The 17,402-nt window shown below is 48.7% G+C and overlaps 1 protein-coding gene across 13 annotated transcripts; it reads left to right on the plus strand.

The window, feature by feature from the left end:
• Positions 1 to 2,375: 2,375 nt before the first annotated feature.
• Positions 2,376 to 16,609, plus strand: SF1 (splicing factor 1). 13 transcript variants are annotated; one of them, XM_050757167.1, is made up of 14 exons: positions 2,376 to 2,853; positions 4,576 to 4,704; positions 7,696 to 7,771; positions 10,797 to 10,949; positions 11,154 to 11,243; positions 11,599 to 11,782; positions 11,870 to 11,985; positions 12,081 to 12,188; positions 12,917 to 13,097; positions 13,360 to 13,633; positions 13,952 to 14,011; positions 14,124 to 14,303; positions 15,048 to 15,236; positions 15,593 to 16,609. In XM_050757167.1, the coding sequence occupies exons 1-14, from the start codon at positions 2,823 to 2,825 to the stop codon at positions 15,718 to 15,720; spliced, it is 1,899 nt and encodes a 632-aa protein (XP_050613124.1). In that variant the 5' UTR covers positions 2,376 to 2,822; the 3' UTR covers positions 15,721 to 16,609. The 13 variants fall into 13 exon arrangements, with proteins under 13 accessions (XP_050613124.1, XP_050613115.1, XP_050613117.1 ...); XM_050757157.1 differs by adding an exon at positions 3,066 to 3,228 and having other exon boundaries at positions 2,458 to 2,853; positions 15,048 to 16,609; XM_050757158.1 differs by having other exon boundaries at positions 13,360 to 13,637; positions 15,048 to 16,609.
• The last annotated feature ends 793 nt before the right edge of the window (positions 16,610 to 17,402 follow it).

Raw genomic sequence — 17,402 nt, forward strand, 5'->3', positions numbered from 1 at the left:
CCCATGCCTGTAATCTCAGCACTTTGGGAGGCTGAGGTGGGCACCTGAGGTCAGGAGTTCAAGACCAGCCTGGCCAACATGGTGAAATCCCAACTCTACAAAAATACAAAAATTAGCTGGGCATGATGGCAGGTGGCTGTAATCCCAGCTACTCGGGAAACTGACGGGGGAGAATTGCTTGAACCCCAGAGGCAGAGGTTGCAGTGAGCCGAGATTGTGCCATTGCACTCCAGTCTGGGCAACAGCGAGACCGTCTCAAATAAAAAAAAAAATAATAATAATTTGGTTGTAAGTAGTGTTTCTTTTTGGGAGGCATACATTTAACATTTTTTACAGAGAGTGTAATAGTCATGGGTTTGCTGTCATCTGGTCTAAGTAAAGCAGGACAACAAAAGCGAAGTTAATCTATAAGAAGGGTCATTAAGAAGGCAGCAGGTTTTTGTCCCTGTGTTTCATTCTCTCCAGTAATTGTACAAAACAAAAAAAATAAGCAGGTCTAATTTATTATCTGAGAAAAAAGTATAACCCTATGTGGCTGAGATCACAGCCACCTCTCTCTCCAGGTTTAAAGTGTTGTGGGGGTTCCAACATCTTTTATATTTATTTTAAAAAACCACAGCAGAGGGGTTGTACACCCTTTCATGTTTCTTGACTATTTGGATTTATTCTTCTGAGACATGTCCATTCCTATTTTTTGTTCCTTTTCTATTGTTTCTGCCTTTTTTCTAATTAGTTTTTAAGATTTCTTTGTATATTATAGATATTGGCTCTTTATCATGTATGGCAAATATTTTTTCCTCATCTATCATTGTCTGTTGACTTTTATCACAGTGTTAAGTTTTGGGGTAATCAAGTATATCTTTTCATAGTTTGAGGTTCCTGTCTTTGCAGTCCCTCAATCCCTAGATTACCCTAGATTACTCTTATATAGTCTCCTAAATTATATTCTAAATGTCTTGTTGTTTAAATTTAAGATTCTACACCATTTATCAACTAAATCATCTTTTCCTGATTGAAATAAAATACCACCTTTGTGGTATTTCCGGATTTTGTTACACTAATGTGTCTTTCCTACCAACAATATCATATTGTTTTATTATTGTGGTTTTTTTGTTTTTGAGACGGAGTCTCATTCTGTTGCCCAGGCTGGAGAACAGTGGAGCGATCTCAGCTCACTGCACCTCCACCTCCCGGGTTCAAGCAATTCTCCTGCCTCAGCCTCCTGAGAACCTGGGATTACAGGCGCCTGCCACCATGCTGGGCTAATTTTTGTACTTTTAGTAGAGACAGGGTTGTCACTGTGTTGGTCAGGTTGGTCTCGAACTCCTGACCTCAGGTGATCCACCCACCTTGGCCTCCCAAAGTGCTGGGATTACAGGTGTCAGCCACCGCACTGGCCTGTTTTGTTTTATATACTATGTTTGTCATCTGGAAAGGCAAGCTCCTGCTCAATCTTGTAAAGTTTTCCCACTACTGTAGTATTTTTTTTTTTTGAGACAGTCTTGTTCTGTCACCCAGGCTGAAGTACAGTGGCCGGATCTAGGAACACTGCAATCTCCACCTCTCAGCTTCAAGTGATTCTCTTGCCTCAGCCTCCGGAGTAGCTGGGATTGCAGGCGTGCACCACCACGCCCAGCTAATTTTTGTATTTTTTAGTAGAGACGGGGTTTCACCATATTCGTCAGGCTGGTCTCGAACTCCTGACCTTGTGATCCGCCCGCCTCGGCCTGTCAAAGTGCTGGGATTACGCGTGAGCCACCGCCGCCCGGCCGTAGTTATTGTTTTATATGATTTTAAGATCATTTAATTAAATCCTCTGAACTCCGTTAAGATTCCGATAGAAGTGTGTATTTGTAACTTTTGAATTGACAACCTTATGTTTTCATCTAATTTGCTGTTGCATCACTTCAAATGCTGTTTTTAATCCTTCAATAAGTCTTCTCTATTCATAGCTTTTTGGGTCTTTTATTTAAAAATAACAGGAAGTCTCTTTACCTGCGGCGTAACGGAGCCGGTTTTCCGGCGCGCATCAGCCCCTCCCGTGCTCCCGCCCCAAGGTTCCGCGTTACCATGGGAACAAAGGTTGACGTCACTTAGGGCTTCCATGCTGGACCCGAGGGTCGATGGTGAAGGGAGACTAGCGGAGAGGGCGGTGTTGCTCTATATACGCATGCGCACTTCATGCTCCAGGATTCCCCCGCCATAAATCTCGTTCCGGCTGGGCCTTTTCCGCCGCGACTTCTCGCTTAATCCCGGAGAAACTGCCCCCTGAGGGAGGAGAGTAGAAAAAAGCTGGAACCAGCGACAGCCAATCCCGTGACACTACGACGCACGCGAAATTGATTGACTCCACCGCCGCAGCCAATGAGAGAGCTCGTCGACGCTCCGTCACAGAGTTCGCCCCACCCCATCCCCTCCTTTCTGGACTCCGAGCTCAGTTCACGCAGTAACAAATGAAGTGCGCGCTGCGACACCTCCCAGCCCACCGGACTCCGCCGCCATTTCCTCGCCTGGCCTAACGGTTCGGCCAATCCCAGCGCTCATCAAGAAGGACTGAGGCTCCGCCAATCGGAGGCCCCCGATTTCGACCCTTCGCCTCGGCCGGGCCCAATCCAGTCCCCGGTCCCGCCGCCCCCGGCCCGCCCCCGCGGCGGCCTTTCTCCTCCCTCTTTGTGCGTCTCGCGCCGCCGCCGCCCGCCGCGTGAAAGGACGGGCTCCGCGCGCTCCGGCAGCGCAGTCGGGTCCCCTCCCCCCGGGAGGCTTGCGAAGGAGAAGCCGCCGCCGAGGAAAAGCAGCTGCCGGTGCCTGTCCCCGGGGGCGCCATGGCGACTGGAGCGAACGCCACGCCGTTGGGTAAGCTGGGCCCCCCCGGGCTCCCCCCGCTTCCCGGACCCAAAGGGGGCTTCGAGCCGGGCCCTCCGCCTGCACCCGGGCCTGGGGCGGGGCTGCTGGCTCCCGGGCCGCCGCCGCCCCCGCCCGTGAGCTCGATGGGGGCCCTGACCGCGGCCTTCCCCTTCGCGGCGTTGCCTCCGCCGCCTCCGCCGCCGCCCCCTCCGCCTCCCCAGCAGCCGCCGCCGCCTCCACCTCCACCGTCCCCCGGCGCCTCGTACCCGCCGCCGCAGCCGCCCCCTCCGCCGCCGCTCTACCAGCGCGTCTCGCCGCCGCAGCCGCCGCCACCCCAGCCGCCGCGTAAGGACCAGCAGCCGGGCCCGGCCGGCGGCGGAGGAGGTGAGTCGGGCCGAAAGAGCGCGAGAGGCGTCGCGCGGACGGGCCCGGCCGCCTGAGGGGCGCGCGGCGGCGGCGACGGCGGCTGCACGCGGCAGGGGCGCGCGCGCGCGCGCGCACGGGGAGGCCCGGGCGGAGGCGCCCCGGGGCGCGCGCGGTCTGGTTCTAGGGCCTCGAGTGCGCACGCGCGCTGTTGGGGAGGGCTGGGCGGGCGGGAGGCGCTCTGTGCGCAGACGCAGTGAGGTGGTCGGGCTGTGCGGCGCAGTTCTATAGACTCGGGGGCCCCCTATTGCCCTTCAGTCCGCTGATGTGGGGAAGAGGGGTGGCGGATGTTCAGTACTGGACGGGGTGCTGGTTGTGAATGCCAGCAGGGCGTGAAAGCCTCACCTGATGATGTGCGGCGGCTCCTTTCTGGTCTTGAGCCAGAATGGGAACCATACCAAGGATAGCTGCTCTGCTTGTATAGCAAGGCAGGGTTTTCATGCGGGAGAGGTTGGCATGCTTCAGATGATGGTTGGGTCTGATCTTTTTTGGTCTCTTTTGGGGAGAGAACTCTAGTTTTTTAATCTCCGTTCAGTATCCTTAGATCTCAGTCTGACCGGCTCTCCTGTCACTTTGTTTTAAAAAGTTTTTCCTTCTGATCGTGTATCGCCTGGGAAATAGAAGGACTCTTGTGCTAAACGTAGGGAGTTTCTGCCTGTGTATGGGGGAAGGACAACTTGGCTGCTATTGTATAGGTTGTTGTTTGTTGAATTTTTGATAGATCCTTTTAAAAGTTCAGACTCTGTCCAACTGGCCAGGAAAATTGAATGCTGATCTTGGCCAAACTTACGAAGACAAAAGTGATCTTGTTGAAGAATTGGGCTTTTCCCACTCGGTAGGGTATAACTAGGTTTAGCTCTCCTCCTGCCTCTTAAGTGACTGGTGAGGGGAGTGGAGGTGGGCGGAGCCCCCAGTCCCATCAGGGCTGCTTTACAAACCTATGATTCTTCAATGTATTTGTGTCTCCCCTGGGGATTTCAGAGCACTCATGGTTGATGTAGTATATATCTAACACTCTCTGCAGTCGTATACATTAAGATTACCATGTTTACATATTTGACAGTTTCTCTAGACAAAAGAAGGTGAAATGTTAACTTGCCTGACCCAAGACCACATACCCTTGTAGTGGCCATAAGCTTTAAATCTCTGATCTCTGAGGTTTGTTTTCTGGTTTTTTGCTGTTTAAGTTTTAGGTTAAGCTCTCAGTTGCGCAATCTGCTGAGTTTCTGTGTAGTACCTTAAATACCCTTGACTGTCTGTTGGTAACTATTTATATTTACATCTGATGGGCTTTGTCTCTGCCTTTAGACTTCCCAAGTAAGAAACGGAAGAGGAGCCGCTGGAACCAAGACACAATGGAACAGAAGACAGTGATTCCGGGAATGCCTACAGTTATTCCCCCTGGACTTACTCGAGAACAAGAAAGAGCTTATATAGGTAAATATACGTTCTGCATCCAAATGCACTTTGAGATTGTTACGATTTATTCTGAGCAAGATCTGCATTTCTTGAAAGTTTGAGATTGTAGTTATCTTTTTTGAGATGAGATATTTTCATGACTTTGGTATCATCTGTCAGTTTTTGCCCAGTGAGTTCTGCATTTGCAGCTCCTTGTTTTGGTCTGTTCATAACTGCAGTGTTCTCCATGAGTGTCAGGAAGGTAGGGTCTCACTTAGGGGTAAGAACAGTCCCCAGACCAGCAGCCCACCCTTTTCAGCTGCTGCTGTTCATTGCCAGTTGATGAGGTGAGTGTCATCTGCCTCTCTGGACAGGCCCCAGTGGAGAACACCACAGGTACTGTAAACCAAGTACTTTTCACAGCATGGCCTTTCACCATAATTTCATATTTCTCCCCCTAAAATGTGGTCTTTTACTTTTTATAGGTACTTTCTGAAAGAAAAAAAAAACTGACAAAAAGTGGTTCTGAAAGTGTGTTTACAATTTATCCCTTTTTATTTTCTTGAATTTAAGAATTTAACCTTCCCTTCAACATCTTTTCTGGTTTGGTTTATGGAGAGCTGTCTTAAAATGAAGGCTCTTGTATTTACTCTTAACTCTGCTGGGAAAGGGATATTGCATGGATATGGAATGAAGTGCTAGGATAAAAAGGTTTTATCTGCTGGGAGGTTTTGAGAATTAAGAATGACTGTCCACAGTGGAATTGAAATTAACTTCAAAATTGCTTTTTTGAAAAAAAGTTTTTAATGAAAGTTTTACCTTTTAAAGCTGTCTAAAAAAGTTCACTTGATAAACATTTTCTACTAACTAAACAAACATCCCCTTTGGAGGAAATTCGGGCAAAGACCTCCTAAGCCTGCGAGGCTGTGGCCTTCACAACCAAAACGCTTCAAGGCCAGCATGTTACTACTCTTGAGGGTCTTAATTTCCTGTTTTTTAGACTGCTGAGAATTTTGAGGCGTTGGAATTGTCTGTCTCCTTTCACAGTACTACTAATACTTACTCTTTCCCCTACTGTTCCTGTCTACTCCCACCCATTCCCTTGTGTCTCATATTAGACCATTCTGGGTCTTTACAACCTTGTGAAATGCCCCTAGTGGAGTGATATCCCAAGAACACAAGCATACTTAGAAAATGGGAAGAGCACAAATTCCTTACATCTCTCCATTTCTCTTTCTGTGGAGGGCTGGTTAGTTCACTGGGCCCTAAGGGCTATTTATAGCTATAATCAAAATAGATAGAATCAAAGGAGAGGTGTAGTTCTTCATAGAAGAAAATGACCCTTTTTATTTAGATCAGGCCACGCATCTCCATAGTCAGGAAGACTCACCTTCCCCTCTCAGTGAGGGTGACTTTCACCTCGAGTTGTTGAGCTTAATACTCAACTGCAAAGTCAGAATTTTTTAGTATAAAGGAGCTTGGGGAGCCATGTGTCTCACTGATTTTCTGTCTTCCACAGTATATACTGCTTTGTCCAGGATGCCCTCAGTGTCTTTTTTTTTTTTTTTTTTTTTTTTTTTGGAGAGACGCAGTCTTACTCTGTCGCCAGGCTGGAGTGTAGTGGTGCGATCTCGGCTCACTGCAGCCTGCTCCTCTCAGCTTTAAGTGAGTCTCCTGCCTCAGCCTCCCAAGTAGCTGGGACTACAGGCACACGCCACCACGCCCAGCTAATTTTTTTTGTATTTTTAGTAGAGACAGGGTTTCACCATGTTGGCCAGGATGGTCTTGATCTCTTGTCCTCATGATCTGCCCGCCTCGGCCTCCCAAAGTATTGGGATTACAGGCGTGAGCCACTGCGTCTGGCCGGTATCTTTCGATAATAATGGGTTTTCATTTCTTCAGGGTTTCAGTGTGTGGGTGTGGTATAGCCCTGTGGATGTATTTAAAGTTAGAAGCAATCTTTGGTTAGATGCATTAATCCTGTCTTGGAACCAGCTCAATTTTAACCCAACCTAGTAACACTTGCCCTTATTGGAGATGCCTGCTCAAAATTCTCAGATGCTACGAAGGTAAGGAACAGGTGGTTATTCTGCACGTTGAAGAAAGCTGCTCTGGCTCTGCAGTTCCCATTATCTTGGAAAATCAGCCGTGTAACATTTCCCTGGAGTCACTGGCAACTTTTGTGAAACCCTCATCTCTCTTTTTCATGCACAGCCTCATTGGTCAAGGCCCGAGAGCCACGTACATTGTCCTTGATCACACATTCCATTCTTCTACACTCCTGCTCCCCATATGAATAGCGAGCCTGAAAAGAAATTCTTAGCACTTTATGGTTACTGGTTTATTAAGATATGTGGTTTGTCATTTAATGTTTGAATAAATATTTCATATAATTGAATAAAAGCTGCAGGTATTGGGAGACCCTTACTAGTACAGGTCTGGTTGTACAGAAAGAGTATGTACAAATTCTGTAAGGTGTTGAATTTTGTTGTTAAATGTCTTATTTAAGGAATTTTAAATGCGGTATTAATGAAAATGATCTTTGCTCAAATGGTATTTTTCCTTGTCCCATGTTAATTGGGTCTCATTTTGGGCTATGTTTAATATTTAATGAAGAAAAACTCAATTCTTGCCCTCAAGTAATTTGATGGGAATCGGGTATTGGTGACATAACATGGTTTTTGGTTCTGGGTACCAATTGTAAGCAAGCCTTGGTGGGGAGGAAGAGGTGAAACACCTCGTAATTGCTTGGATGTTAGCCTTAGTGAACAGTCTTTATTGCTAACCCCTCTTCCAACAAACTGTTTGCTTCCTTAAGTGATAACCATTTTGAAGTGAAAAAAACCTATAGATGTAAAAGGACTCCTGCCGATAGGTGGTTGGGGGTTTTTGCTTCAATGTGTTCACTGATCAATCGTCCCTTTCAAAGTCTCCGAGTTCTTCATGCTTGTTGTTGAGATTTGAGATGTTTATTGGTAACATTGTCTTTTTTCCATCCTTTTTTTTCTTTCCTAACCTGGTTTCTTCCAGTGCAACTGCAGATAGAAGACCTGACTCGTAAACTGCGCACAGGAGACCTGGGCATCCCCCCTAACCCTGAGGACAGGTTGGGAAACAGTTTTAACCAGCTGACAGTAACGCTTTTACCTTTTTCTCAATACGTTTTACTGGTGGCAACATATTGTGTCAGTTCAATAAAATCCTAGTATGACGACTGTACCCTGACCACTCTGGGGATTAAGGTTTAATTAGAAATAATGTATGGTCAGTCAACAGTTAGAAAATTGGAATAAAACTTAAATGTTGGGAGAATAAAAAGTTACAGGAAAATGGACAACTGGTTTCCAATTGGTAAGCATGTAGATCTTAACCTGATTTACCCACCCTTAGGGACAGTGAGGTGACCTGTTAACCTGCCTTTTCAGTACCTGCTTTGGCCGAAAGCCCAGGGCATAGAGTTTTTCTCACAGGTACACGGTGCAGGGACTAAAAATATTTTTGAGCATCACTGAACTTGAGCAAGCCAGGAGCTCTGGTCCGCTCATTGCTGCAGTCTTCCTGCTCATGGTTTTGAGATGGTTTCAAAATCAGATGAGATTTCTAACCAACTTCCTTCACTGCCAGTTAACTTTCAGCCTTGGCCATTGCCTTGGGGGTGTTGGGAGGGGCCAGAATATTCTCACCTATTTTGGGAAGGCATGCAACCAACCCTAAATTACTTTTTTTTTTTCCTTAAAGGGAGTGTGGGCCTCAAACAGCTGTGGTCATGTCATTTCAATTTGCAGTTTCTCTCACCTCAGAAAAATAATTTGTGTGGGGGAGATGAACTTTTTTAAACTGGAATTTTATTAGCTGATTGAACAGCTAAAATTGGTCATTTAATTTGAAGGGCAGTAAGTCTCTCCCTCTCACTGAATTTTCTCTTAGTGCATACAGCATAGTTGAAAAGACTTTGCTTTAAAAAGTAGTGTTTTTGGCTTTTGTTACCTAGTTAATAGCTTTTTAAATCAGGAAGATGATGTAATGGCTTTAGAAGTCACTCACTCATGCATCTTTCTTCCGCCCTTTGCCAGGAAACATTAACTTCCTTGTTTCTGCATATTGACTCTTTAATTTTACTTACTACGTTTGCTATATTTTACCTATAGATAGATTTTGGTCGTAGGGTTGTGTTGTGTTTCATTTCTTTTTAAAGTTTTTTTTAAAAAATTTACATTGTAGGTCATAGACCACAACTGTTTAGTGCCTTTTTGGCCTTTTTCCCTTTAATAATATGTCTACAGGTCACCAGTCAATTCCTCCAAAGGTTGAATTTTTAACAAACCTTCTTTGCTTCCTGGATAACTGGGATTAGAATTTAGTTGATCTAGCCGATGCCTATTGGAGGTGAAGAAGTCGGGCCAGTCTAACCTCTAGAATACTAGTTTTTGCCTTTCACTTCTGCAATTTGGGAAGAGGTTAAACTGTTGTGAGGCCTTCACATGGCCAATTGGGTAATTGGGTGCTGGTAAGACTTGTTTTTGTAACTAGCCAAGAGTGCTTAATTCTAGACAGCTATGGGGTGGGAATTAGAAATGTCAAGCATGTTAGAAATAAAACCAGAGCAGGGTTTTTCCTCCCTTGTATTCAGTTTTGAAAGAGGCCCTAATGCCTGATTGGTTTTGCTTTTGAGCCCAGGTTGGAGGGAAATGCATGGGTTTTCTTAATTAAGATAATTTATTAAAAAGGTGTTATATCAATTAAGCCACTTTATTGTTATTTCGATGCTGCTTAACTTGCACAGTAAAACATGTTTAAAACTTTTCTTGTAGACTTAAATGTATAAGATGGTAGTCTAATGAGCTGGGGTATGTTTGCTTTTGTTCACTTTTACTGGATTGTGCTAACAGTTTATACAAATGCTAGAAACGGAGGTGTCATTTAGCCGTCATTAGCCATGAACAAACCTGACCTTTTATTCCATCGTGTGTGTAACGTGGTGTGACATGGTTCCCTTTAGGCTGAAGACAGTGGGAGCAGCCGAGTTCAGTCCTTGCTCTCCAACTAGGCAAGGTTCTCTCAACTAAACCAAGGGTATAGGAGTCTTGACTACTTTCAGGATGTTTTTTTAATAACCTCATCCACATGGTCTCTTCCCTTCTTGCAGCTGCTACTAAATTTTCATTCAGAATATCAAGCTATGGTCCTTTTTGTAATCTTAACTCAAAATTCTAGGAGTGTAACCTCTCTTTTTTATTACCGCAAAATCCAGCTGTGGTAAACTGACCATTTTATCATTATATTTTTTTACTTGTAGCAACAGCATTTTACTTCTTTAAAAAATGAGAGAGAGAAAATCTGCTTTCTGGACTTGTAAACTCTGGTGGAGAATCATAGGTTTTCCCCTTGCTGTTTGCAGGTTCAGACCCTAGACAAGTATTTGACCAAATCTGCATTTGCAGCCTCTCGCAGAAGCTGCTTTAGCACTTTAACGTTTTTCTCTACTCAGACTCCCCAACCTCGAACAGCCAGAAAACAGGTTGTCTCCTGGGCCTTGGACACAGCCAGCCAGGCCATTGAAGGAAAAACAAAGACGAAGCCTTGAACCATCTCTCTCCATTGTGGGGGCCAGTAGCTGCAGTAGCCTTCAGTCCCAGTTGCATTGGGTTAAGGAGCTCATGCGCACTATGTGTTAGGGGTACAGAAGCTTTTCCTCGTAGGGCATTAGCTCTCCAAGAGTGAACATTTTGCCTAAACTTGGGGTTTCTGTGGTTCATAAAGTTGGAATATTGTAATTTTTTTTCAAATGGAAGAAAATCCATATTTGGCAAGAAGACTCCAGGGGATGATACTGTCCTTGCCACTTATAGTCCAGAGATTTTCCCCAAAGGATAGACATTTTTTCTCTCATCACTTCTAGATGCAAAACCTTTTATTTTTTTCCTTTCTCACACACACCCCAGACCCTTAATGTTCAGCCAGCTTCCATCTCCCCATTCCACACGATCTTGAGTAGCACACGTTATGGTCGGTTCCTCCGGAGTGTTGTATTAGGGTCTGAGAGGCAGAGGGGCTGGGAAAGACTTGTTATAGTCCGTGTGGGAATGAGAGAAGTCGGGGCAGAATAGTAAACGGGAGTCTGTTTCCCACAGGTCCCCTTCCCCTGAGCCCATCTACAATAGCGAGGGGAAGCGGCTTAACACCCGAGAGTTCCGCACCCGCAAAAAGCTGGAAGAGGAGCGGCACAACCTCATCACAGAGATGGTTGCACTCAATCCAGATTTCAAGCCACCTGCAGATTACAAGTAAGCAGAGGGGCTAGGTCATCTGGGATGAGGACACATGCAGATCATGGGTGACCTGCTGGGATGGGACAATATTGGCACTACTCACCTCTTACCCCAAATCACCCATAATTAGCACTTGGTGTACCAGTAGTTAGTTTTAGAAAAGCTACTGACTGCGTCATTCTCCAGAAATGTGTGCAGTGACAGGCTTTTCTTTCTTAGACCTCCAGCAACACGTGTGAGCGATAAAGTCATGATTCCACAAGATGAGTACCCAGAAATCAACTTTGTGGGGCTGCTAATCGGGCCCAGGTGAGTAACTGCTAGTCTATAGGATGTAGAATTCCTTTAGAGCCTCTGAGATGTGTCTGTTTTGTGCCTAATTGGGGACTGTTGGCTTACTTTTCCCCTTTTTGGTAGGACATTCATTTTGACTGAATTAATGTGTTTCTGTGAGAAGGTGTTTTAACCTCCGTGCTAGTGCAGAGAAGTCAAATCCTCAGGTTTACTGTGGCTGACTGTAATGTAGAGTTCATGGAGCTTTTGGTGGGAAAATTCAATTCTCTGTGCTTTTGGTTTCCCACCAGTGTCAGATTGGTCCAGCCTCTGTTTCCTCTTGAGTATGAACTTGTCAGGTATAAATTCAGTCATTTCTGCCTCTCTATAGAGGGAACACCCTGAAGAACATAGAGAAGGAGTGCAATGCCAAGATTATGATCCGGGGGAAAGGGTCTGTGAAAGAAGGGAAGGTTGGGCGCAAAGATGGCCAGATGTTGCCGGGAGAAGATGAACCACTTCATGCCCTGGTCACCGCCAACACAATGGAGAACGTCAAAAAGGCAGTGGAACAGGTGAGTGGTGAGCCCAGAAAGGAAGCGTCTTGGCAGAAACCTAGGCGGAAGCCCTAAGCACTTAACTGTTCATTGCATATTCACTAGATAAGAAACATCCTGAAGCAGGGTATCGAGACCCCAGAGGACCAGAATGATCTACGGAAGATGCAGCTTCGGGAGTTGGCTCGCTTGAATGGGACCCTTCGGGAAGACGACAACAGGTATGTGATCAGTTTAAACGAGAGTGTGTGGAGACCTGAAGAACCTGTGGAAGTACAGATTGTCCCCTTGCATTGACCTCTTTTTCCCTTAATAGGATCTTAAGACCCTGGCAGAGCTCAGAGACCCGCAGCATTACCAACACCACAGTGTGTACCAAGTGTGGAGGGGCTGGCCACATTGCTTCAGACTGCAAATTCCAAAGGTGAGGGGCTGGCTCTTGCGGTTTCCTGGTAGCCTGCAATGTGCAGGACAACTCTTGTCACATTAATTGGTTGCTGTTAATCTTACCAAGAGAAACATCCTTTCTGTTAGTGTGGTCTGTAATGGTGTGATTTAAAGCCCAGGATGATTAGAAATAGGCTGTACAGATACCCCTGTTTGTCTTAACCCCAAGAAAACTGGAAGCTTCTGTTTTTGGTATAAATGTTTTCACTGGGGCTGAGTAGGAAATTCACTGCTTTTGCTGTTCAGAATTGGTTCAAGAAGAGTAAGCAGTCTCTACAGATTTCTGACCAGTCGCAAGTCAGCACTGGATATCAACACTTTTTGACTAACTGGCAAATATGTAAAGGTTTGTTCAGGAAGTTCGTTCTGGCAGTTGTGCCAGTCTTGCATAGATTTTCCTTTCCTCAAACTGGGAATAAATTTTGATGAAGTTGACTTGAGAGAACCTGTGCTTCCTCGATGGTCAGGGTCTCCTGTGCTCTTCACCCAGGGCCCCTCTGCTCTGGTGATCCCAGATGCAGAACTGGGCACGAAACTGAAGATCTAATGAGACTGTTGAGAGCCGTGCCCAGTAAGGGGTTAGAAAGATGTGTGATGATCTGGTGATTGAATTCTTCAAAAGTTTATATTGGTTCCTCAGGATAAAAGCTTCCTTCTTAACAAATTTTTCCCCTTTGTCTGTTTGTGTCCCTCACGCCACTTCAGGCCTGGTGATCCCCAGTCAGCTCAGGATAAAGCACGAATGGATAAAGAATATTTGTCCCTCATGGCTGAACTGGGTGAAGCACCTGTCCCAGCATCTGTGGGCTCTACCTCTGGGCCTGCCACCACACCCTTGGCCAGTGCACCTCGTCCTGCTGCTCCCGCCAACAACCCACCTCCACCGGTGAGCCTGAGGGCTGGTTCTCTTGGTCTGGCTTCTCCATTCTCTACTGCAGAGACTGGGAGCTATGGCCACGTGGTTTGGGTAGAGCCGATAGATGGATGTGAATGGCAACATTGTTCTTCCGGGATCTCAGGCCAGTTTGGGGACTTCTCACTTTGTGAAGACCTTGTTACTGTGTTCTGGTCCTGTGGCATTACCAGAAGAACAATGTTGCCACTAGGGGGCACAGGCAGGGACGTTGGCGGGAAATGCTCTCACGTAGTCTCTCATGTCTACCACCCAGAGTCGCCCACCCTGGATGAATTCTGGCCCTTCAGAGAGTCGGCCCTACCATGGCATGCATGGAGGTGGTCCTGGTGGGCCCGGAGGTGGCCCCCACAGCTTCCCACACCCATTACCCAGCCTGACAGGTGGGCATGGTGGACATCCCATGCAGCACAACCCCAATGGACCCCCACCCCCTTGGATGCAGCCACCACCACCACCGATGAACCAGGGCCCCCACCCTCCTGGGCACCATGGCCCTCCTCCAATGGGTAAGTAAGTGTCAGACCAGAAACCTTGGGGCTTTGGGATAAGCAGGGGGTTATGTCAGGTCACTGTTTGCTAGAAGCAACTCTCAAGTAGCTGGGCAATGTGCCAGATCTGCCTGACTTGCCTGGGTTGTGGCTCTGGAAGGAGCAAGATTCCATTCTGGTTCAGGGAGTGATGCTGTGTTGGGTAGGCACAGACCTGCCTTTTACAGGCATGGTTTTCAGAACTCGCGTAAGGATAGCAACTCAGGTTATCAGAGGGGTGGCTTCCCTGGCCAGTTCCAATGTCCTGCTAAGTCCCTGCTCTTTCCTTCCATCAAGATCAGTACCTGGGAAGTACGCCTGTGGGCTCTGGGGTCTATCGCCTGCATCAAGGAAAAGGTAATGGCTGTCTGCTGACTGTGGGTCTTCACCTAGGCTTGGGTGAGTGGGGGCTCTGGCCCAAATTCCCCCCTTTCCCTGAGGCCTCATCTTTACCTCCACCTACCCGCAGGTATGATGCCGCCGCCACCTATGGGCATGATGCCGCCACCGCCGCCGCCTCCCAGTGGGCAGCCCCCACCCCCTCCCTCTGGTCCTCTTCCCCCATGGCAACAGCAGCAGCAGCAGCCTCCGCCACCCCCTCCGCCCAGCAGCAGTATGGCTTCCAGTACCCCCTTGCCATGGCAGCAAAGTGAGTAGAATATTTTGGGCTTGTGGGGGTGGGTGGGATGGGGGTGGGGCTGACAGGAACCATAGAGCCTCACACAAGCAGGCAGGTGCCTTGGGATGAGCCCCTGGGCTCTGCTGGGGTTGTGAACAGAAAGGGCCTCCTGGTCCAGGGGGTGGAGGGGCATCTTGAAGAGGAGAGCTGATGTTTGGTGTGGTTGTGTCTGGGGAGAGGTTCGTGGGGGCCTGAAGGGGAGCCTGCTATTGTAGGTAGGGGGCCAGAAGTCCAGAGCCTCGCAGGCTGAATGAGCGGCTGGCTGGACTGAGCCTGGTGCATATGGGTCGAGTGGGATGGTGCATGCTTGCTCTGGCGAGGGCTGTGATTGGGGTGAGAGACTGCAGAGGTGGGACCGGGCAGTGGGGAGAGAGCAGCTGTGACCTTGAGGTTGAATGTGCCGTTCGGTGGTGGCGGCGGCTGGGCGGAGGGACATCAGAGCTGTTCTTGTGTCTGGTACCTTCCCCTCAGCCCTTCCAGGGGCATTGGTGACAAAGGGCTTACTCTGTTAAGCCCAGAGACCTCGAGGCTGACCCCAGGGTAGTCGTGCCCACCCCTCCACTCCCCATCACCAGCCCCGCCCGCCCGCCCCCCACCACCGTACCGCATGCCAAGCAAGGAGCAGGCGCCCCTCGCCCCCATCCCAAGGCAGCAGCCGCAGACAGCCGCGGTGTGCCCCCGCGCGTGTGACCTTGGGCTTCTTTACCACCCCAGATACGACGACTACCACCACGAGCGCTGGCACAGGGTCCATCCCGCCATGGCAACAGCAGCAGGCGGCTGCCGCAGCTTCTCCAGGAGCCCCTCAGATGCAAGGCAACCCCACTATGGTGCCCCTGCCCCCCGGGGTCCAGCCGCCTCTGCCGCCTGGGGCCCCTCCCCCTCCGCCGCCTCCACCGCCTGGTTCCGCCGGCATGATGTATGCCCCGCCCCCTCCTCCTCCGCCTCCCATGGACCCTTCTAACTTTGTCACCATGATGGGCATGGGGGTGGCGGGCATGCCGCCCTTCGGGATGCCTCCAGCTCCCCCACCGCCTCCACCACAGAACTAGACTTGTTTTTTAAGAAAATATATATTATATATAGAGAGAATTGGTCTCGTTTAAACACGCCGAACCTCACCATATGGAGCCAGACATTGGGACGCACGCATGTGATTGTGTGTGCACGCATGTGTGTGTGTGCACGCACTGGGCTGGGCCAAGCGACTGAGGATTCGCTTGGGAACGGGCAGGTGGTAGTAGGGGCGCCAGCTTGAGCTCTCCTGGCGCCCCGTAGCATCGAGTGTCTTCTTTGTCTTCTTTCTCTCCTCACCCAACTCCCTTTGCCTCTCCCCAAACCGGGCCGCCAGGATCCCTCCCCGCGGCGGCGATGGCCCGAGCCATGAGAGTGAGGACTTTCCGCGCCCATTGGTGACCCTTCCAGGCAGACAGCCTCAGCAACGCCCCTGGTGGACAGGATGGTTCGGCAAAGCAGCCTGAGTTATTTTTGTGGACGGAATCGGAACACGCTGGCTCCATATCGTGAAATTTTTATTAATTTTTTTTCTTTTTCCTTTGTTATTTCCTTATCTCTTCCTTTCTTCAGACTCCGTCCAAGGAGATGCTCTCCCCGGTCTTCTGCTGCAATTAGATTCCTTTCCCTTCTCTCCAGTTCTCCTTCCCTTACCAAGGAGAGGGGAGCAAATGGTTTTGGGCATGGGCTGCAGCCATTCATGTCAAGCTGGTTGTGGCGTTCTTTGGTTCTAAGTTTTTCAAGGCGCCATAGCCACCCCCGAAGATATTTAAAGTGTGAGGTTTTTTAGTCTCTGCCACCCTTGTCAAGGGAGTCTTGTACAGTTGCCGAGGGTAGGTTCATTTCCAGGTTCCAGGATTCCCATCCGCCCTGGCGCTCCTGCCAGCAGTGGGTGGGCAGCCTGAGCTCCCTTGGGCTCGCCTGCCAGCCTGGAGTTCTTCCCGTGCTCCTTGACCACCTGAGCTGCCTCAGATTCCATTTGGTCCTCTCCTTCCTGGAAGGCTTTCTTTTGTGTTTTATTTTAATCCCAAATGTCTGAATGTTTTGCAGTGTCTAGGGGTTTGAGCCCCTCGTTCATTCTCCTTCCTTTTTCCTCCCGCTTCCCTTTCCATGGAGTGATTATGTTGATGATAATGTATACTGCGCGTTCTCTTCACTGGTTTATCTGCAGAAATTTCTCTGGGTTTTTTTTGGTGTTAGATTCAACACTGCGCTAAAGCGGGGATGTTCCATTGAATAAAAGAGCAGTGTGGTTTTCTGGGTCTGCTTCTTTATTTTTAATGCCCCCCCCACCCCCTGCTTTTTCTTTTCACATAAACTTCCTCTACCAGCAGCAGCAGCACCAAAGTTGCCTTAACTTTTGTTCAACACCTGGTCCGGGGGTGAGACTGTGGGTGGTTAATTAGGGAAGCCCACCACCTGCCTCCTGTGTGTGGCTTTGGTGGTGGGAGCTGAGTGTGTGGGTGGCTCCACAGTCTCCCCTTTGGTGACTAGTTAACATCGCTGAGAACCAGTTTTGCCCCTCCTTGGTCACCGCTCATCTTTCTAGCCTCTGTCCTTTGAAGGCCTTTTCCTGGGGCTCAGACCTCCACGTTTGATGAGCTCCAGTGGTGATTTGTGCCTGGAAGCTGCCACCTGACTAAGGCCCTGGGCCTAGGGAGGCATCAACACTAAAGGTCAAGCCAACTAATCCTGCCTGTCAGGCACAGAGCAGCTAAAATTAAAACCGCCAAGTGGCTTTTTTCCTTCTCTGCTGGTGACTTGCAGCCTGCCAGCACTGTAGGCTTGGGGTGGGGGGGCAGGGACAGGATAAAGTGCTCCACCTTGTGCTTTGCCAGCACTTTTCGAAGGGTCTTCTGCTTTTTTTTATGTCTTGGACAGTGAGTGGGTAGTTCCTGTTAACGGTTCCAGAGAAATCCATGTGTAGTCTCCACCAGGTAGTGAGGTCCTCTCCTGGGGAGAGGTGCCTTAGAGCTGCCCTGGTTCCACCTGCCTCTCCTTCCTTCAGGACGGCTGAGGGACAGTAGGCTCCCCCCAGCGCCTGGCTGCTGGGGC

This window comes from Macaca thibetana, chromosome 14, assembly GCF_024542745.1.
Source record: "Macaca thibetana thibetana isolate TM-01 chromosome 14, ASM2454274v1, whole genome shotgun sequence".
Lineage (NCBI taxonomy): Eukaryota > Metazoa > Chordata > Mammalia > Primates > Cercopithecidae > Macaca > Macaca thibetana.